General features: G+C 39.0%; 1 protein-coding gene across 3 annotated transcripts in view; it reads left to right on the forward strand.

Moving 5' to 3' along the window:
- PCDH15 (protocadherin related 15) overlaps nucleotides 1-21984 on the forward strand; it is a 353847-nt gene that overhangs the window by 234248 nt on the left and 97615 nt on the right. For all 3 annotated transcript variants that reach the window (XM_013130209.3, XM_013130207.2, XM_013130208.2), the window contains exons 20-21: nucleotides 5835-5951; nucleotides 20586-20726. In XM_013130209.3, the coding sequence (XP_012985663.2) occupies nucleotides 5835-5951; nucleotides 20586-20726 (258 nt within the window). The remainder of the gene's footprint in view (nucleotides 1-5834; nucleotides 5952-20585; nucleotides 20727-21984) is intronic.

The following is a 21984-nucleotide window of genomic DNA, read 5'->3' on the forward strand; positions in this document are numbered from 1 at the left end:
AAATCAGACTGATTGTATCAGCTGCAAAAAACACCCCAAAACCTCGATGACAGATGTGAAAAAGTATAACCCCATTTTCGTAGGAAGGAAGTTGTGAGAGGGTAAAATGCGTTTATTTTTGTGGATGCCGGGGGAAGAATCTGCACTCCCATTTGGTAGAGCTGCCCTCTAGTGCACTGAAGGCTAAAGACAGCATTTTTTTGCAGTGCAGTGGCAGGGCTGCCTTTGTAGGATAAAAGGCATTTGCACAAATTATTGTGCCTGAAATAGATACAGTTATGTATACATAAGTATATGTATATACGTGTAAATATATTAAATATATTGGAGTATCATCTGGAGTTGCTTGTTTGTGTGGAGATAGCTGATGAAAAAATAACTCATGGTTTTATGCTTTATTTTTTCTTTTACAAAACCAGATTGCTAACAAAACACATTAAAAAATAAATATCATTCTTTAGAAAGTCTTTAGGTTAGTGGTAATGAGAAAATCGGAAAAATCTGCCACTGGTGCTAATGTTGCATGTTATTAATTGACATATGGTAACAGTTACTAGGTGGAGCTGTAGCTCACTAGAGTGAGAAGGAGCCATATCCTTAGCTCATCACAACTGCCTTGCTCTCGGCAACCAGCAGGAAGGAGCTGTAATCCCAGTGTATCCAGCTCCTTCCTTCAGGTAGGATTTTCCTAATATCCTGGAACTACCATAGCAACTCTTGGTGTAAATGATCTTCTCAGTCTCTACTGTTCAGGTTATGTTTTTGAAGCATGGGATTTTATTTTCATATGCACATCTTGATCCTTTGGGAAATGGATCTGCAGAATCCACTGCAAAGTCATAGAGGAGCACTGGCTCCAGTTTGTGACAAAGACAGTCGTAAATCATAATGACTTCAAGATGCAGAAGCTGGCAAAGTGCTCCTTTGCTTGCTGCCTGTGAGTACACAGGTCTGTGCCATCTGTGCTGCGCTGCGCATACAGGACTCACAGTGCTGTATGCACTTCAATGGAAGTTAAGGGGCAGTGATGGTGCAAGGAAGAAGGCAGATATTTGAATCCAAGTTGTGTGTTTTCCTAGTGAATGAGGAAGAAGAAGGGATTATTTCACCCAGATGTTAAATGCTTATATTCTCAATTTAGTGGAGTACAAGCATTAAAGGTCTCTTGGTGTGCCCATAAATCAAAAATACAATAATGTCTCTGAACTCCATTTAATTTTACAAGTTAATTTTATGCTGGGAACACTATACTGCAGGTATTTTTCTCCTGCTCTAGTTGTGTATTGCCCTCTCATGTTGGCAGTTACCACCTGTCTTGAAGCACCTACTTTAGCGTTAGTGCATTACAGCTAGTGAGTGTCTTAATGATTTTTAAATTACATATCGATTCCTCTTTAATGCCTTTCCTCCCCCATGCTTTGTTTCTCCTCATTGACATTCCTAGATGACTTAGTTCACCAATAGTTTTGTTCAGCATTTTCATAATCTTTGCAGACAGGTCAATATTTGTTTCCTGCAAGCCTTTTGCTAAACAGCGACTTTTTTAATCCTGTGAATGAGATGTGCCTTGGTCAGAGGGAAAGGAAGTTGGTCAGGAAGTGGGATTGTTCACATGTTGAGGGTGAGGTCTGAGTTAACAAGCAAGAAATTTCTTAATATGTCTTAATTTGCTTTTGATAGTACTAATGTGGATTCTCAAGAACAATAGTATTTGAGCATCACTACCATATTGTGCTTTCTTCATGCTTGATTATTGATCTTTGTGCAAAGGAAGGATGTAAGGATGTGTCCTGTTCTGCTTCTATGTGCTGCTCAGCATGAGCAATGTGAAACAATATGGAACAAAAAGGTGTATATAAAGATCATCTATGACAGAGAGAAAGCTTTGGGGTTTTTATGCTTTGACTTTCAGTCTGTTATGTAAACAATGATGTTTGAAAAGGTAATAAATTTGCAGCTAGATGAGCAGTGACAAAAGCTGTTTTGTGTTTATAAATATATGGCTACCATTACCTTACTGTCAAAATGCACAGCCCAAGTACTTTAAAGTGAGATATATAGATAATTCATTACCTATATTTTCCATTCAAATAGTTTTTGTGTGTGTCTGATAGTTAATAGCAGCCTGGATTTATGTGACTGAAGCAATGAACTGTGAACAGTTGTAACATGCTGCATTCTGGCCACAAGAGCGCGTGTAAGATTATGCCCCAGATTTAAAAGGTGATTACATTACTTCTTACTACCACTTTGTGGAAGTTTACTACCCTATTCCTAACCTGTGGTTAGGGATTGCACTCATATAATGCATCCATTTCTATGCAAAGTCAGGTTTAGTGGTGTTTCAAGCAGAATCCATCAGATAATCTTCAGTTGTTTAGCTGTGCAAAAACAGATCTGTATCTTTGGTCTCCAGCAATAACATAACCTCAGTACTTTCTCTAAATGTTATCTTCTTGCCCAAAGTTCCCCCTGTGATAAAAATCTGAAAACAGTATCTCTGTGTCTGTCAGGGAATGCTGAACACTACTCACTGTTAAGTCCACTTCAATTAACAGAATTGCGCTGGGGACCTTGGCTACAGAGGCACAAGTTTTGGGGGTAGGATGGAGTGGATTATGCCCATGATCTGTTGAGCTATTCACAGAAAACACATATGCATTCTTTCTGTGTTCTAACAGAATCAGCTCTAGACTGTATTCTGTCCTTGATGGTCATGATTTTTTCTTAGAAAATCAGTAGTTTCTTTTTGTGACTTTTTTGGTACCTTTAAGTGCCAATAACACATATATGTAAAGAGAAATTATACCAGTTGAAGGATATGATACTATATTAATTTCTACAAAATGTGTCTAACAAAATCTCTACTTTCTTCATTGGAAATTGCCCAGAAGAGTCATTTCTTCCTCCCATCTCTGAACCAAGACTTTGACCACAAAAAGAAAGCATTACAAAAAAAGAAAAAAGACAACCCCAAAACCCCCACCCTAATTTCCATGCCAACTGCATGCTTTGTGTGTTAAACCATCCTCTTTCTGCTTCTAGCAGTTATTGACCATAGACATTTGTGATGAGTACAAGAGAGTTGATCACCTGTCCATAATGACAGCCTTGCTCTCTCTGTAGTGCACTTACTGCAGCTGTACAATGAGAAGACCTGTGGTGATTCTTATGGGGAACTTCAATTTTTTTAAAAGTGGAAACACTTAAACTTGAGGTCTGCTCTAAAAAAATGAGTGTCTGGTTTAGGATTCAGGAAGAGATGAGCCCGGAAGAAAAGCATATGGAACTGTTCTGTCTAGTTACTACTGAAACAATTGGTGGCTATTCATTCAGCTCAGCTAAGATTTATGAGGCACAATCATACATAAAGCTTGTCTTAGAGGAAAGATAAGTTAGGGAGGCAGAGGGCTTTCTGTGTCCTACTTTATGCTTTGCTTTGTGTTCCTGTGTATTTTGTACTGATCCATATATCTTGAAAAGTAGGTGTGTTAGGTAGGATGTCTCAGTCTTTTTCTGTAGCCAAGGATATAGTTTACCATCTTTAAACAGATTATGCTTTCCAATACCTAAGTCATGGATTTTCAAGTGCTAAGAGCACTTAGATATATTCAAATGATAACAAAAGCATCATATGGTGATTCTCCCTGCTCCCTAGTGAGCAAACAGCAGAGAAGTCTTTTGCTGCTACACCAAAGAAGAAAGACCACATATGGCTCTGGATTTGCAGGTGCACAGGAAGAGATGGATTCAAAATAAACTAATAGATACATGTAAAAGGCTGGGTTGTTTCAGAAACTTTGCTTGCATTATTGAAGGGATCCTTAGCATCCGGATCATGGGAAGCAAAACCTTGGAAGAAAAAAAAAAAGGGGGGGGGGGGGGTGTCATTACCCCACATAGAGACTTCATATGAAAGGACAAGTGTCTTTTCTGTATGTATGCACTTTTTAAAAGGTTGTGTGTCCCGCTGGAAACCTTTCAAGGTCTATGAACCAAAGCAGTTTCAAACACAAAGATTTACACAGTTGTAAGACCTATGCATGTAGTGTTGTATCATGTTTCTCCTGTCATACTGGAGATGATTTTTGATGTTCCATTGCTAACCGCATAGGATTTCTGTACTCATAACTCCTGGGTGTCTGCTTCAAATAATATAGTTTCCCATTTTTTCTTTGAGGTAGAATGGCTATGAATGGAATCTTACAGTGTGAGATTTCTGTATGATGTTGGTTTCTCTGCCAGAGAGAAATATTGCTCTGGAGTGGAGCTTCTGTGAGCAAAGTGGAACAAAGGATAGCTTCTTTTACTAGCACAACGCCACTTTGAAGAGTGATGAGAAACATGGTTATTTATGTAAAATAGTCCTGGGTATTAAATTCTCAGCTGAAGTAAATTACTTTCTTGCAAACAGGTCAAGAAAATGAGATGATAAGATTCAATGCCTGTAATTCCATGCAGAAATGCTAATCTGTTAGAATTTGGATGTTTTTCCAAAATGTTTTCATCTGAATTCTCTCCTAGTTTGAATTGCCTAGTATTCGCTTTTAATTTGATGATCCGGTTGTCTCTTTGAAAATCTGAAAATGAGAGAAAAAGCATTTCCAGTGCCTTGAAGACTTGAATAACAGACATTTCAGCAGAACACAATGCATTAATTATTCAGGCATTCACTGCACATTCATGGACATGTTACAGCCATTCTTCTTCATATATAGATGTTTATTATACTGTTGTTTTCTCTGATGAGGTGTGGATGAGTGTTTAAAATGATTGTGTAATATGGTATGCTAGCCAGTACTGGCATATTGCATTTGCAGCATGAAGAGCTGTGACAACAGGTAGAGATATTATTGTATGAACTAAAAGAAAACAAAAACAAAAACAAATTTAATCTATGTTATCCATATGTGCAAAAAAAAAAGACAAGGAGAAATAAATTTTATTAGTAGAATACAGACAGTGATTTACAGAGGTACGTTAAATTTTTTGAAAGGAACATACAGATAAATTTTCTGGAACTCTCTGTGAGAGAATTTTGACAAAACCAAAAACAAGTTCCTGACAGTTTAGGACAGTCAGAGTGATTACCTTTTTAATAATCTATGAAGCTATTTGATTTCTAAATGTTCATGGCCCCTGATGCATGGCACTACATGTCACAGTCATGCATTTGACTGCACGGCTCACAGAGTTCCACACAGCCTGGTGTTTGGGTAAGGATATATCTTTCACATAATGAGGTACACATGAAAGTATATTACTTACATATCTATGCATGCATGTCTAGATGTGAAAGTATACATATGTACATGCACACACTACTGCAGCAGTGAAATTAGGCCTTTGAAGCTTCTGTTTTGATAACATACCCATCAGTCTGAATAACACCATCTTAGGCTCTCATGAAGTGTTGATACTAATCTGACATTATATTTTCCCTTAACTTATTGCATATTAGAGGTAATAAATGCTGTCAAAAAAAACAGCAGTTCGTTCATTTTAGAAAGTTAGCAAAGCCATGTTATGGTCCACTGCTTCAGAAGCAGGTGTCATGGAAATTTCTGCTTTGTTTACTTGTGAGACTGTGTTTTTCTGCAAAATCTCCTTCTGTTATCTGTCTCACATGAATATTTTTATTGAAACTTTGGCACCTTCTCCTGGTGTGCTAGTTTTGTGCAGCAGCAAAGGAGCGGAGATTCAAGAGAGACAGTGAATGGCAAATAGGCTTTCTAATGACTATGAAGTGATTGATAGAGTTTCAAGAAATTATTGTGAATGCATCTGTAATGTTGTTTGAACTTCAGAACTAAACTCTTAATTATGTTTTGCAGGATATGAATGATTACTCTCCAGTATTTAGCAAAAAACTCTACAGGGGAATGGTTGCTCCTGATGCAGTCAAGGGCACTGTTATCACTACGGTTTCAGCTGAGGATCAAGATCCTCCAGTAAGTAAAAAGGTTATATTAATAGTCTGCACCCAAGAGGAAAAAATCTTTAACCCTTATAAGTGACCTAACTTTTTCAACTACAAAGACGATTACTATGAGTTTTACAGAATAGTAATTCATACATTTGTTTATGGCAGCCTGTCCTTTGTCATTCTGGACAGAGATTGCATTTACAGTGGTTGTTCCTGAATCTGGCAAATCAATGGAAGATTATTGGAAAGTTCTTTATCCAACTTTACAGTGTAGATAAATGAGAGGAATAGGTGGGAAAGGAGGCCATGCCTGTCTTTGGTACAGTTCTGCAGCTTAAAGAGGAAACAAATCACAACTTTGTAAAATTATTTCTTTGTTGACTTCACAGTCACTGTGAATTTCCAGTCAGAGACATTACAGGGTCATGTGGAACTGTACAGCTCACCAGTCAGCCATATTGAATGTGCAGTATTTGAACTGAGTGCACTTGTTTTGGGGATAAAGTTTCTTTCTGCCACTGTCTTTTATTGCTGTTCCCTGGTGAAGCACTTGATTGACAGAACTGGGCACATATTTCTGACTTGTTAGCTCTTCTGAAGGGTAATATCAATTTTTATAATCAGAGGTTGGTGAACATTGGTGACCAGACGATACACTGAGGACAATAAAAACCAAAGATGTTCTGCCAGTCAGGTTTAATTTTTAATTGTTAGTGTTTGGCATATTAATGAGAATAAGCCTCAGGGAGAAGAGTTCAGAGAGAATGTGCCATGCACATTAAAAGCCGGTGGCATTGTTTGACACAAATAAAATGTAGCTTGGCTAAATATGCTACATAGTAATTTATTTACCACCCAAGAACAGAAATGTTAAAGTAGTGTTTATGTAAGACAGTCCTACTATGCCCTTGTAAAAAGTCCTAATAGGCAAAGGTGAGTAATTCATTGCAGGTGACATATCCTAGTGGGGTATTTCTGAACTTTGAGGTATTTAAGGTAATTTATAACAGGTGAAGATCTGGACTATTGTTTGTTTAATGTATATGAAAGACAGTAGTATCATCAAGTTGGTAATGAATAGCAGTAGTTATCAATTAATAGCAGAACAGAGTATTTAAGGAATCTGGTAGCAGAGAATATAGACGTTATTTCAGTAGTAAACAAAACAAATGGACAGAGTTCTGCCTTAGTGGCTAGTCTTGGACAATTTTAAGAGGTGTATTAAGAGACATTGGTGCCTGATTTTGAGTCCTCTGCTTGCATGTGGAATCCAAGATGTAGTGGGTTAAGCTCCTTCCACAGGGCATAGGCACATCAGAGTATGTTCACAACCAGCCAAACATGTTAATCACAAGCCTGCTTAATTAAAAGCAGAGTAGTCAGCTTTAGAGATGTCTTGCTTTAGAGATGCTTTAAAAAAATGCACAGCCTGTTCTCTTTCTGGCAGGTACCTATGCTCCCCTTAAGAGACACATCTGAGAATACTTTTAGCATGCAGCAGGAGAAAGATGAGGCAGAGGCAGTGCTTACTCTCCTCCCTTTGTATCTTTTTATATTAATCTTGCTAAGAAAAGCCTTTCCATGGGACACTAGAGGCCTAGACTGCCTTCCTTCCACTGACTGAAGGATTCAGACTTTTAACTCTATTTCCATACAAAATATTTTAACAACCAGGAAAGAGGCTGGCCAGAGTTCATGAGAAACTTGAGGTAAATCTGCAGGTGTGTAGAAGTCTTCCAAGCAAGAAAATTTCTATAAAGGTAAAAAGGAAGCACCTGTGAAGATCAGGGACATGCAAGGTTAACCAGACTTGTACCCACATCACCTGGTCCTTTCCTGGGCTTGTACCATTCTGCCTAGGCAAGGGGGCATACCTCTAGCAGAATTGTAGAAGTCTAGGACTCCCTGCTACCGTCTTTCAGAAGGCTTTGTAAGTGTTCAGGTTTTTGTGGACTACTTACACTCTTAATCCCACTGCCTTTTTGCTCTGTGGGAGTCTAGTGCTTTTTATTTCCTTCACTGTTCCTTGCGGCACACCAGGCCTAGGTTTCCACCATTGTCTTAGTCACTTTAAAACAGTGATTTGCAGGGGAAAGTAGGTTTGACTGCTTATATATGGTTTTGTTATTTTTTGGTTGTTTTTTTTTTTGTTTGGTTGTTGGTTGGTTTGGTTTTGTGATGGAAAACAATTTTTAAATTGATTTAAGACTATTAATTTTACTCGTTGAATGACTTTTACTGTTGCATTTCATGAATGTCTTATTCTTCCATGTGTTTAGTGCAGTAGCCTAGGAATTACAGAATGAAAATAGAGATCAAAGTGGGCAAAGTCTCTGTGTTGCATTAGAAGCATATTTACATTGTATATTGCAGACAGGTAGTAGCATTTTACTAACATTTCTTCCTGAATAAAGCACTCATACTGCTGGAGTACTACCACCAAATAAGTAAACCTTACCTGGATGTAAAAGGGTTGGAGTTGCATTCAGCATTTCAGAGAGTTGCTTTCTTGATTCCTATCTGCTTAGCTGGAGAAAATCCTCTGTTGCTCTCCCTAGGAATGACTTAGGAAGAAGGAAGGTTCAAGAGCTCTCATCCTCTGCAGTTAGCAGCAAATAATTCAAAAGGAAACCCTCTGTCCTTATCACAAGTGGAGTCACTTCAGGTTGATCTGCCAGTAGAGAGTGGGGAAAACTGGTTGTGCACGTGTGTTGAAAGTGTATGATTTTTTGATTGCCAAAGTAAAAATCTAAAATATTAAATTCACTAGTCACAGTCCTATGGACCTGCCTCTGCCCCTTACACCAGTACACATTTGCTTCTAGCAGTTTTATCATACCAAACTTGAGAAAAAGATACAGAAAAGGATGCTATGGATCAATGAAATGGGACAAGAAGATTAATTTCTATTCTGGAAATTCTGACATGAATGGGTTAGTGAGGATAGAAAAAATATTTATTGGGTCTAGAGAATCACTTTTAAACTTTGTTTTTGTGCAGCTTTCATTTAATAGTATCTGTTGACTTACAACAAGATATTTTGGTGTCGATAAATTATTTGCCCACAAGCTCCATTTTGTAATCCATGGATGTGTAATGTGTCTAAATCTTAAAAAATAAGGTATCACTGAGATACTGGGGGAAACAAAATAGTTCAAAAACTGATCAACATATAGTTATAACAATTATTAGTCCTGTGGAATAAGCATTTTATAATGCAAAGTTATTTCACTTTTTCATTTAAAAAACCCAAGCCTTTCTGAACTCTCCTTTTCTAACATTTCTGTTACTATCACTTGAACAGATAAATGTAGAAACTTGACATGGATAAGGTTTTGTACTGTTTTGTACAGTGGGCAAATATGACCATCTCTAAGTGTTATGAGAATGGCAGACTAAAAACCGAACTAAAGTGCTTATGTCCCCCAGATGTCTTTCTTGTGATTTCCCCATATATTTATATGGCTTTCTTTTATATGGATTTGAGTGTGTTATTTTTAAAGAGATGGGGATCACTTCCCCTTCTGTGGAGAAATTGGTGAACCTGCACAAGAGATCAAAATAATTGAATGTGGGATCCTTTCTATTACCATTATAACACACATAAATGCATATGGCAGTAATGTTAAAATAATGTACTTCAAAATCAACTTTTTATTCCTTTGATTTTTATGCAGGCTTAAAAATTAATTTAGCCTTAGCTTCTTAATGAATACAATAGCCATAAAAGTTAGCTAACTGTGGAGGAAAGCTCTTAAAATAGCTTTTGAAAGTTGGTATTTTATTTCAAACTAATGGCTGATAATTTTTACTTTAAAAATAATAATAATAAAAAAGAACATAGAGAAAATTATCAGACACAAATTATTTTTTCTTTTTTTCTGACTGAGCCAACATGGTTAGATGCTCTGTGCTATTGGCAAATCCCTATTTATTTGGAGCTTGTTTTGACATTAAGTGGTTTCACAAAGTATTTGATATGAATTCACAAGAAATTGTTTTAAAAAACACACGAGTTTTTCTCTGTTCACCAAGAGTACCTTCCTTTAAACTTGCCTTAAAGGAAAGAATATTCTTATCAATCATCAATATTTTAGTTGTGTGTTTTGTGTTTTTTAACCTGGTGAAACCTTGTTTGCACAATATTAATACATCTATTTTATCAGGCCAGGAAAAGAAATATATATATATATATATATATTCCTTTATATATGCATATAAATAACATATATATTTGTAAATATATATATTATTCTAATGCAACTGGTGATAATAGGACTTGTTTGGTTGCAAAAAAAAACCCCGATGGATTTCTCGTTACCTTTGACAGTTACTAAATTAAATAAAAAATTATCTGTGCTAGATTCAAATGATTCCAAGTATTTTGTTTTTATTTTGATCTGTGGATTTCAAAGTGGTCAAAAGAACCTGTCCTGAAGACATAACAGATCTCTCATAGTTATTCCTTCAGTCCTTAGTAAAATGTCAATTAAAACATAGAAAGCAGTGCTTTTCACTTAAAGGCCAGCACAGGATTTGAAGGGCTGTCTTGAGCAAATGTCAGTTTAATTCTTTCCTTTTCTTTCTTTTCCAGTTTGAATTCACTTTTTTTGCAGTGACTGGGAATATAAATTACGTTTCACATGTTGCTTTTATATTTGTTAAAGACACTCTAATTTGAAATACCATTCTGGTCCACAAAAGCTGGAAAACTCTGATTTGCATGTGTTTCGTAAAGTAAGGTAAATCAACATAATGTCCTTGGGTTTATCAGAACAATCCACAGAATATTTTTTTCTACAGTTTTAAAATAGTTATATGGTATCTGATTTTTCAAATTACTTAGTACATCCTATAGTTGCTCACCCTGTCTTTCCCAGAAGAGTTTGTTCCAGGGACACTGCATGTAAAGGGTAAGAAAATACTAACTAGAAAGCAACAAAAACAGTCCAAGGGAGTCAGAGGTAATTATGGTAATAGACTAGAGCCATGGTTATATGGCTGCCAAAAACCCCTTGAGTACAGCTTCAATTCTTTCTAAATAACCTTTAGTAAGGTAAACCTTACTAAAATAAAAATTTTCGATTTTAGAAACATTACAGTTGAAATGTTGAGAACAATTTCTGTCATTTGAATAATCCCTTTAAGGTGTAAGTACTTACGTATGTATAATATTTTGTTGTGTAGAGATCTGAAAGAAGAGAAGGAGAAAGGTCGTACTGTGTGCATGGGGCTAACCATGAAGAAGCGGTTGGGTGAGGCATCACTGGCACTGTGCAAATTGAGCTAAAAGGGTGATAACACTGGTTTAGGAGGCTGCACTGAGTGGGCAACGGCAGAGACAGCTGTGTCCCAAAGATTTCCCTCTCATATCATCCTGAGTTTTCTTACCAGAAGTGTTGTCGAGGTGGAGCTTACGGACTTGGTCTTTTTATCTAGTGTTTCTTAGCATCTAGGAGTGGATAAATTTAGGCTGTTGGACATTAGGGTCAGGTGTCATGTTTGGGGCAACTCTGGAGCCCTGCATAGTGAAGCTGTGCCTCCAAAACCCTCTTGGAACTCCTGAGCACCAGGTGTCACTCAAACAGGCTTTGTTGTATTTGTGTTGCCAAAGTTGCTCCAGTGAGTCTCAGTTTGGTTTCGCTTGCTGTATACAGTGTAAGCAGATACCTAAGTAATCCCAGGTAGAAATAGAATAAAACTGAGACAATATTTTTCCACTATGAACTTCTTGCTTTCTTTCCTGGGAGCATTCCACCGATCCTATTTGAGTTTAATTTCCCCATGGACTCTTTTGTGTTGAAGACAGTGATCTGACCAAAAGACAAAGTGAAAAATGGTGCAAGCAGGTATCCTGTGTGAAATACACAACTTTGCAAGGGTTTTATGTGGCTGGGAAACTAAAGAAATGCTGCATCTCTGCTGGAGGTGCCTAAGAAATGCTTCTAGAAACTAAGGAAGAGGTAATAATAACATATAGATAAATATTTATTTTTAAGTGCTACTTTGCTTTAGCTAACACAAACATATGTAGTTTTGGTTTCTCTCATATATTTTCAAGTATTTACAAGGAGAGATACTTGGAGTCTCCAAAGCATGAATGAAGTCAGTATCTGACTCACCTACACTTCTGAATTTTATTAGCACAGTCTTTAGTATCCCCAGCCAGCATTTATTTTCATTTATTTTGGGGGCAAAGAGATGATTCTTTGTAGCTGAAGAAATCTGAAGCCTGTATCAGGGTTGGTACAGATGCATAAGATCAACCACTGAGAAAGTCCTCAGAACTACTTATTTTTCCCCTCTCAGTGCTCAGTTTAAGAACTTAGCTCTCAAAGAATGACAAGTGGCCTGGCCAAAATAAGAGCTTCTTCAAATGCTTAAAAAGTGGCAAGGGAAAATGTGTGGAATCAGGGTCTATAAACTCTTTGGGCCATCTGGGTGACTCACCACTTCTATGCTCAGCAGCTGTATAGAGACTCAGCTTAAATTGCTTTTAAACTGCCTCCCTCTTGCTGCCTTTCCATTCTTGGTCTTGGGTTTTGATTTGGCTTAAAATAAAAATAAATCCTAGTCCACACTATAGGTGGACGCAAAAAAAAAGGTGTGGTATCTGTTTCCTACACAAGCTAATGTATACTTTAAGTTAAAATGACAGGGACTATCACTTTGTGAGCAACAGAAAGGAAAGCAAAAGGACTCTTGTGGCTCTGTGGAATAATCAAACCAAATGCACAACAGAGCAGTGGTTTACTTCAAAACTTTAGATGTCAAACTTTATCACAGCTGGAGAAAGAGCTTTAAGCCACGTTTATTTTCTATTACATACCAAAGTTTACAAAATTGTATTTTAAATTAGACAGTTGTGTGTAGAGGGATTTGAATGGTGGTTGCTTTTTTGCTTGTCAAAGAGGCTACCTGTAATTATGTTCAGCAGGTCTGTACAGATGTCTGTACAAATACTTCAGTTATTCAAGGACACCTGAGTTAATCCTTGGAGTTTTCTTCACTGTGAACAGTTTATGCTTTATTGAAGTGATGTGGTGATGAAAGATGCCAGATGATTATGACTACATTTGCAAAGCAGCTCTCCAAATATTTTGAAAATAAACCAACATGAGCTACTTGATAGATGCTTAGTTTCCTGCTTTGTTTGTCAGAAGGTGAATATTCTCAGAATTGATGTAACTCGAGGTGTTTGCTTTTCCTCTATACGCTCCTGTAAATGCTGTTTTCGTTCCATGGCTAATTCGCCTGCATATTCTGAATTTATTGATTTAGAATTGCCAATAGAAACAGATGCAGAACACTAATTTTAATGAGCAGCCAGCTTCCAGAGCTCCAGAACATCTGATTTAATGGTTTATCCAGTCTTGTAAGGCTTTTGTTCAATGGAGCACTTTTATCAAATTGAGAGTAATTGTCCTTATTGTTCTACAGGAAGCCTCTAAAAGTAAGACGCTAGCACATATTTAGTTAGAGATTTCACAGATTTTTAATTGGAAATAAAAGCATTTTCAGGCAGTCCAGGGCTTGATCTTTTAAAAACTATTACTGTTTGGTTTCATAGTGTCTGCTGGAGATTTGTATATGAATTATACTGCAAATTCAGTAAGTTTCTACAGTATTTTTATCTCATGTTTTAAAAAGTTCATGTTCTTGTCGTGGTTTAAACCAAGTCCCCCTACTCCCGGAGAGTTAGGAAGGAGAATCCAAAGAATGTAGCCCCCACGGATTGAGATAAGAACAGTTTAATTGCTAAGGCATAACACAAAACCCCTACTGCCATTTACTACTACAAATAATAATGATACAGCAAACAGCAAGTGAAGAGAATACAACACCCCACCAGCCACCAACCCATAACTCACTCCACCCTGCCTGGCCGAGCACCATGTGCTCCCTCCTCCATTTTTCTCCAGAGCTCTCTCCCTCCAGCTTTCTCTTTCCCAGTATGCATCCTGGGCATCACGTGCTATGGTATGGAATACCTCATTGACTAGCCTGGGTCAGGTGCCCTGTCTCTCCTTCCTCCCGGACTCCCCTCCTCCACCTGGCTGGAAAAAACCTTGAACAAAAACACCCTCAAAACATGCTCAAACCATGACATTATCCACCCCTTATTCCATACCATTCACGTCATGCCCAGATCCCACATTTTCAATACACCATCACTCTTAAGTCCACCTCTCGATCATGAGACATCTCTATGTTGCATCTCTGGACTGAAAGCCTGAAGTATCTGGGCCCACCAGGCTCAAAATCATTCACCGTCCCCTTCAACAGTTCTACAGCTTGCTGCTGGGGACTCCATACAGCTGCCTTCCACCTCCAATGCTTCCAAAGCACTGGAGGGGCCCAGTGGATCAGATACCTGGCCATACTGTCCCACATGCCCTGCCACTCATGACTGTCCAGCCTTGGGGACAGTCTCCTGGTGCTCCTATATCCTTGTCTAACCCTAGACAAGACCCAAACCTGACTCTGCTTAACTTTTGGGATCAGACAAAATGGTTGTGGATGGAACACACTCTGTGTCTGTGCCACCATGCTGACCCGTATCACAATCAGCAGGCAGGTCCCAAGGGCACCCAAAAGCCATTCAAAACCATCAGAACTCTCAGATGATGCTGCTGCACTTGTCACTGGGGCTGATGTAGCTGCCGTGCTTGCCAGCTCTCCCACTATCAGCTTCTCTTCTCCCGAGTCCAGATCTTCCTCCTCTGCCCTGCTGGGAAATGCTGCCTGGTCTCCTGCCTCCTGCTGGGGCTCGGCGGGTGACTTCCGGGGAATATTCTCGGCCGCTGCGGGGTTTGGAACGGCGGCAGGACTCGGTTCCTCCTCTGCCTTGCTGGGAAGTGCTGCGTAGTCTCCTGCATCCTGCTGGGGGTCGGCGGGAGACTTCCGGGGGACACTCTCGGCCGTCGGAGGGTCGGGAACGGCCGCGGGACTCACCCCCCCGGCTGCCTGATCCCGGTGCTCAGCTACCGCCCTGCTCCGCTCCTCCCCCGCCTGCTCCCGCTGCTCTGCCACAGCCGTTTGGCTCCCCGTGCCGCTCTCCCTGGCAGCCTCAGCTGCCGGCAGCTCCCGGGGCCGCTCCTTCCTGGCTTCACGCAGCTCCACACAGACGACGACGAGGATAAGGACAAGGACAGCGAAGAGCAGCGGGACGGCCTGGTACAAGTCCAAGTCCACGGCCACGTCCATCCCCCCCTGCTGCCGGAGCCCCACCATATTACAAGCCTCCGACACAAAGTACAGTGAAACAAAAGCTTTAGCCCAAGCCTCAAACACATCCAATCCATATACAAAGTACCCGGCAAAATCCCGAAACAGCGAGATCCAGAGAAAAACCTCTAAGAGCCAATAAATCAGCATTGTGACAAGAGACCATAAATCTGCTCAGATCTGTTTTTATCTCAAACCCTCGGGCCCCACGTTGGGCGCCAAAAAATGTCGTGGTTTAAACCAAGTCCCCCTACTCCCGGAGAGTTAGGAAGGAGAATCCAAAGAATGTAGCCCCCACGGATTGAGATAAGAACGGTTTAATTGCTAAGGCATAACACAAAACCCCTACTGCCATTTACTACTACAAATAATAATGATACAGCAAACAGCAAGTGAAGAGAATACAACACCCCACCAGCCACCAACCCATAACTCACTCCACCCTGCCTGGCCGAGCACCATGTGCTCCCTCCTCCATTTTTCTCCAGAGCTCTCTCCCTCCAGCTTTCTCTTTCCCAGTATGCATCCTGGGCATCATGTGCTATGGTATGGAATACCTCATTGACTAGCCTGGGTCAGGTGCCTGTCTCTCCTTCCTCCCGGACTCCCCTCCTCCACCTGGCTGGAAAAAGCCTTGAACAAAAACACCCTCAAAACATGTTCAAACCATGACAGTTCTTTTTGTCCAGATTGTTATAGTTAATACTTCAGAATTTCCAGATTTAGAATTCAGAATTCCAGGCCTCCTTGTTAAGTTACACACTAAAGAATTAACTCCTTCAAATTGAAGAGTTTATATAATTTAAAGTGAATATGCATAAGTGCATCATTCAAAACTCATAGATGGGATAAGACCCACCAAAATCATTTGCTTGCTCTGTAGGCTATCCCATTTTTAATAGTTTACACTGAGTATGTTAGAACATGTGCAGCCACTTGTAAATTCTGCTTTTAGCATCACGTTCAAATACTTTTTTATAGAATTACTTTTACAAAATTTGCCTTAGTGAACTCTTCACAATGCAAATCATTCAGATTTTAATCAAGTGCTACAGATGGAGGTAATTTATTAAACTCCTTACCAGTGTCACATTTTATCTATAAAACCCTCAGAAGTTTTCTGGCTTCAGTAAGAAAGTGGCATTGAGAACAAAGAGACTTGGTAAATTAATCTGTTTTCATTATGCTCTATTCTGCACTAGTACTTAGGGATAAAATCTAGGTCTTTTATCAGGTGCACATCTGAGCTCTTCACAGGTAGACTGCAAATAAAAGTGAAGTGTATTTTTCATGGGCCTGCTCTTTCCTGGGCCAACTCACTTGGGTTTTGTTACCCACTTGGATAGTGAAAGTCACATTTCTAAGCTTTCTTTTGAATTGCTTGCAGAAATATGCATGAAAACATTCAGAAGTTATTGTTGTGTTGTGCTTCTCACCATTTTTCTGACTTTCTTGTATTACAATTTCACTGCAATCTGTCTATGCCTGTTGAGAGTTATCTCAACGGTGCACATGTGTACCCTCCACAGCCTCTTTGCGCAAGCCCTCTGTGTGCAGCTTGATCATCTAACGTAAATGCTGGGAACATTTTTGTACCTATCAGCTGTATCACAAATGACTGTCATTTCCCCAAAGCAAATGGAAACTCGAGGAATTATGTAGCAATAAAAGAAATAAACAAAGCTGGATGAGCTTTAGATCTAGGTTTCATATTAATCTTTAACTGTCTGGTAAGCTTTGATTTGAGAGAATGAACACAATTCCTGCCAAGTACAATCCTTGCTCTATGTTTTATTTAAGAATTGTCTACTATATTCAAGTTTTGCTGTAGACGTAGGACTGCATTGAAAGAAGGTGAAGATGATTAATATTTGAGATAATTAAAACTTGCTTCGCTGAGAAATCTCTCTGGAGATTTTTCTAATTACATTGGTGCCAAAATATAGTAAATACAAAATAAATCCCTCCTTTATTATTTTCAGAAATGACAGAAGTGTTCTTGATAGTCATATCAGTAACAATAACCTGATGAGATTTTTGTTTATTTAATAACAAATTAGCTAGTGTGTGCAGGTTTAATGATAATGATAGCTTTTAGTCTTCCAAGCAAGTGTGAGGACCTTTACTCTGTAACCAGATAGAGTGGATTTCAGCAGGTAATTTCCTCTTAATTATAATGTTGAAGAAAAATGACTGACTCAGGGAATGCCGGGGGAAGTAGTATAATGACCTCTGTTATGCTGTGATCTCTGAAATTACTCATGTTTTCAAGGATTTGTGTTCTTTAGTGTGTATGGACCCATAAAGTACTTTTAACTATTAGCATGGTCTTTCATGTATTACTTCACTAAACACCAAAAACATCTGGCAGACCCACTTCTGAATTAAAGGTTATGAGCACTTTTTAGCACTTTTTTGAGCACTTCAGGCAGCACTGGAGCAGTTTAGTGCCTAATAAACCCTTCCTGGGCTGGATTTCCTTTAAGGGCTCAAAGAGGCAATGGCCTCATCACTGCTGCAGTTAGAATCGTCAAGAAGAGCAGCTGTGCAAATCTTCCCAGAAACTCTGTGAATTTCCCAGTTGCGTCCAGCCCTGTTCACTTTTGTTTATGTGCAAAGTATTATGTGCACAGGGTTTTATGGGGGAGAAAAGCTGAGATGGCCTGGCTGCCTTTCCTCTGTCTTACTCTTCAAATTACTTAGGTCTCACTAGGCTTGTCTTAAGAAATATTAGACTTGGCCTTATAGCAGCTATAAAATTCTTGCAAGTGACTTAAAAATTTAAATTTTAATAAATATTCTTTAATAATCAGTCACTTTTCTCTCATTCAAGTATGGTTTCCTCATTGAATAGTCCTACTACACATCAGAAGTTAATGTGGCAAAATCTGACATGTTACACAGCTCTGTAACATTCGGTTGCATGATGTAAAATGCTTGTACTAAATCCATTCCAGTAAAGCTTTTAGTTTAGATCACACATTTTGACTGTATTTCAGTGCGTTTTTGTTGTATCAACAAAATGTTGATATGATACAGTGAGCTTAAACCACTTCTGCAGCTGTTTCTCTTGCTATTTACAAAAGTAAATTTCCTGTTTCTTAGTAGTTGGTAGCTGACATAGTACATTGAATAGATCCTCCATAACAACAAAGCTGCTTTATATCACATCATTAAATGCAGAAGAAAATTATTGATTCACTATTAATGAAACTGTAGGCTCTCATATTTTGTCTGTTTAGATATAATGTCAAGGTTAAAACCTCATTTGAGGTCTAGATTCAGAGACATTAAGAAAGTGAAATTATGTTGATAGACCCCAAGTTTCTTAGTGCTTCTACGAATCTACTCCCACATTGTTTACATTTTGTGAAATATCACAAATGTCTACACATCCAGGTAATACAGACTTTTGTTTAGTGAAAAATAATTATTCAGACATCAGTGTGTAAAAAAAAACCTCTTTCTTTGCTTTAAAGCCCTTCTTTGATAACTTTCTCTTACAGTTCTTTAATATATAGTTTATATTCATACTGGCTTCACTGCTTTTGTAAGCTGCTGTTATGTCACCTTTTAACCTTTGAAAACAGTAGATTACTATCAATTCTAGTGAAAGGACACTAGCTGAAGGTAACCTGTTAAAAATTAATGTCTCCCAGACATTCTCTGTATCCTGTGCATAGTACAGCTCATCTAGTAGGAAAAGAGTTTGGGTTATTGCCGCCAGAAGTGCCTAGTGTCATCAAGAGAGACTTCAGGGCATTGTGATGACTGGTTAAGGGATCAGGAGCACAAGTAGTTTCTCCTCTATCCTTCCGTTTGCAGCGAATGATGAGAGAGGGAAAAAACATGAAGAGCCAGCAGATCAAAACCGGGCTCCAGGCCTGTGTCATGGGCAGAATTTTGGGGGTCATGGACATGGGTCAGTTTGCACAACATGAGGTCTGCTGGCAACAGATGTGGTACACCTGTCTCAAAGGGGGAAAAGGATCTTTGCACATGAGTTGGCAGGGCTCGTTGAAAGAGCTTTAAATGATATTTGATTGGGGATAGAGATAAAACCAGATTGGTAGAAGTAAGCCTGGTGGAAGCATACCAGTGTTTGAGGGTCAGAGTGCTAGTGATGTCCTTTGGTCTGCCATCTTGGTGGAGATACAGGATGCTGATCCAGACAGCAGCAAAGATGCAAGGATTATTGTGGTTGAAACAGCCTTTGGCACCATTTCTCACAGCATTCTCTTGGAGAAACTGGCTGTTCATTGCTTGGTTGGGTGTGCTCTTAATGGAGTGAAAAACCAGCTGGGTGGCTGAGACCCAAGAGTGGTGGTGAATGGAATTAAATCCAGTTGGCATCTGGTCAGTAGTGGTTTCCCTCAGGGCTCAGTACTGGAGCCACTTCTGGTTAATATCTTTATCAATGAACTGGATGAGGGGATCGAGTGGACTGTCAGTAAGTTTGCAGATGACACCAAGTAGGGTGGGAGTACTGATCTGCTTGAAAGTAGGAAGGATCTACAGAAGGACCTGGACAGGCTGAGTCAAAAAGCCAAAGCCAACTGTATGAGATTCAAGAAGGCAAAATGTTCTGCATATGGATCACAACCACCCCATACAATGCTACAGGCTTGGGACGAGTGGCTGGAAAGCTGCTTGGTGGAAAAGGACCTACGGGTGTTGGTCAACAGCTGTCTGAGTATGAGCAGTGTACACAGCCAAGAAGCACCCCAGAACCCTGGCTCATGTCAGAAATAATGTGGCCAGCAGTACTAAGGAAGGATTGTCTTCCTGTCCTCAGCACTGGTGAGGCTGAATATTATGTTCAGTTTTGGCATGTAAAAAAGTCCATTTAAGCTTCATGGTGAGTTTGCCCAGGCAACCTAGTGTCTTAATTTCATTTCCTCTAAAAGAGAAATGTGCTAATGTCGCATAGACTGTCTTGTATGCAGAACTATAGTCTGACATTTTTCCATCTTCAGCGACAAGAAACCGTAACCTTCAGGACAAGCTGGACAAGTGTTAAAGTTTTTAGAATATTTACAAGTTTCTTGAACTTCAAAGAAGGTTTATAACAGTAGCATTTTTGAAAGGTATATTAACCAACCTTAAGCTGTGCCTGTCTTCTGTTATTTAAAAATTGCAGTAGTTATAAAGCAGGTTACTGCTTCTACCTGTATTTAACTAAATGCATTTTTCAACTCTCTTCTTTCCAAACCTGTGGTCATTTTCTTACTGGACCTCTCAGATGTCAATGTAAGGTATTTTGGGTGGAAACAGAGGGCATGCTCAGTAACAAATCCAGTTATAAGTAAGACAAACAGAAAGTTTTGCTCATGATGATCTGGTTACCAGTGTTGCTTTTTAATCCTTTACTAACTTAATGAGATGTGTAAAAATATAAAAATATGTAAGTTGCTTTGTTCTTGCCTTACAGGGCACACCAGCAAGTAGAGTCCGATACAAAGTAGATGTTGTCCAGTTTCCTTACAGTGCTAGCATATTTGACGTGGAGGAAAACTCAGGACGTGTAGTAACCCGAGTAAACCTAAATGAAGAGCCAAGTACAGTGTTTAAGGTATGAACTCATATAGCTGTTTGTTGTTAGTAAATGTTGCCTGTATTTGATAGAATTCCTTCTATCTTTGTGTTTCTCCATGTTGTTTTATATTGCATAGAAAGATGTGAAATTTTGATTTTGTTCATTTCTTTACTTTCTTAATTTCTTCCTGGCACATGTTCTGTGCTTTTTTAATTTCAGAAACATTTTGAATGGATGTGATTGCTACTGTTAGGAGGATGGAAGAAACAGGGAGGCAATCTCATCTTTTGAAAGTTACCTTGCTGATCAGTTTGTTTTCAACAGGGCTGTCATCATAGCAATTTTGTGAGAACTTCTTAAGAATAACGGATATCTTGTAAATTTATAGTACAGTGGATAGTTCGGTACTTCCTGTTCACAAGTCTTCTGTCTTTAAGGAGATTAAAATTACTATTGTGTTGTTATCCTTCCTGAAGAGTCTCAAGTGTAAATAGTATGGACTAAGTTATGATTTTAATCAAAATCATTGTGACAGATATCCCCCTTTAAATCCTTAAGTGGAAGAGGTAGTTAAAAATTAAAATTGACATGTACAGGTGTCATACTTTAAACCCAGATGACAACAAAGCACCACACATCTATTTGCTTACTCCCCAGCGGAATTGGGGAGAGAATCTGAAAAGTGAAAATGGGAAAACTTGTGTGTTAAGATGAAGACAGTTTAATAGGGAAAGCAAAAGCTGTGCATGCAAACAAAGCAAAACAAGGCATTCATTCACTCCTTCCCATTAACAGGTATGTGTTGAGCCATCTCCAGGAAAGAATGGCTCCATCATGTGTAACAGTTACTTGGGAAGACAAACACCATCCATCTCAATCTGTGTGTGTCCCCACCTTCCTCCTTCTCCCCCTGGGTTTATATGCTGAGCATGATGCCATTTGGCATGGAATATCCCTTTGATCAGTTGGGGTCAGCTGTCCCAGCTGTCCCCCTCCCACCTTCTTCTGCACTCCCAGCCTACTTGCTGGTGGGATGAAATAAAATATAATAATCATAAAAATCATAACAATAAATATAAGAATAATAATAGGGAACCCAAAAAGAAGGAGAAATAAAAATTCAGGAAACATAAGTGATGTGCAGTATGGTTGCTCACTACCCACTGACTGATGTTCGGCCCATCCCCAAGCAGTGACTGATGGCTCCCAGGCAACTCCTCCCAGTTTATATACCAAGCATGATGTCCTGTGGTATGGAATATCCCTTTAGCTAGTTTGAGTCTGCTGTTCTGTC

Source organism: Melopsittacus undulatus, chromosome 4 (genome assembly GCF_012275295.1).
Source record: "Melopsittacus undulatus isolate bMelUnd1 chromosome 4, bMelUnd1.mat.Z, whole genome shotgun sequence".
NCBI lineage: Eukaryota > Metazoa > Chordata > Aves > Psittaciformes > Psittaculidae > Melopsittacus > Melopsittacus undulatus.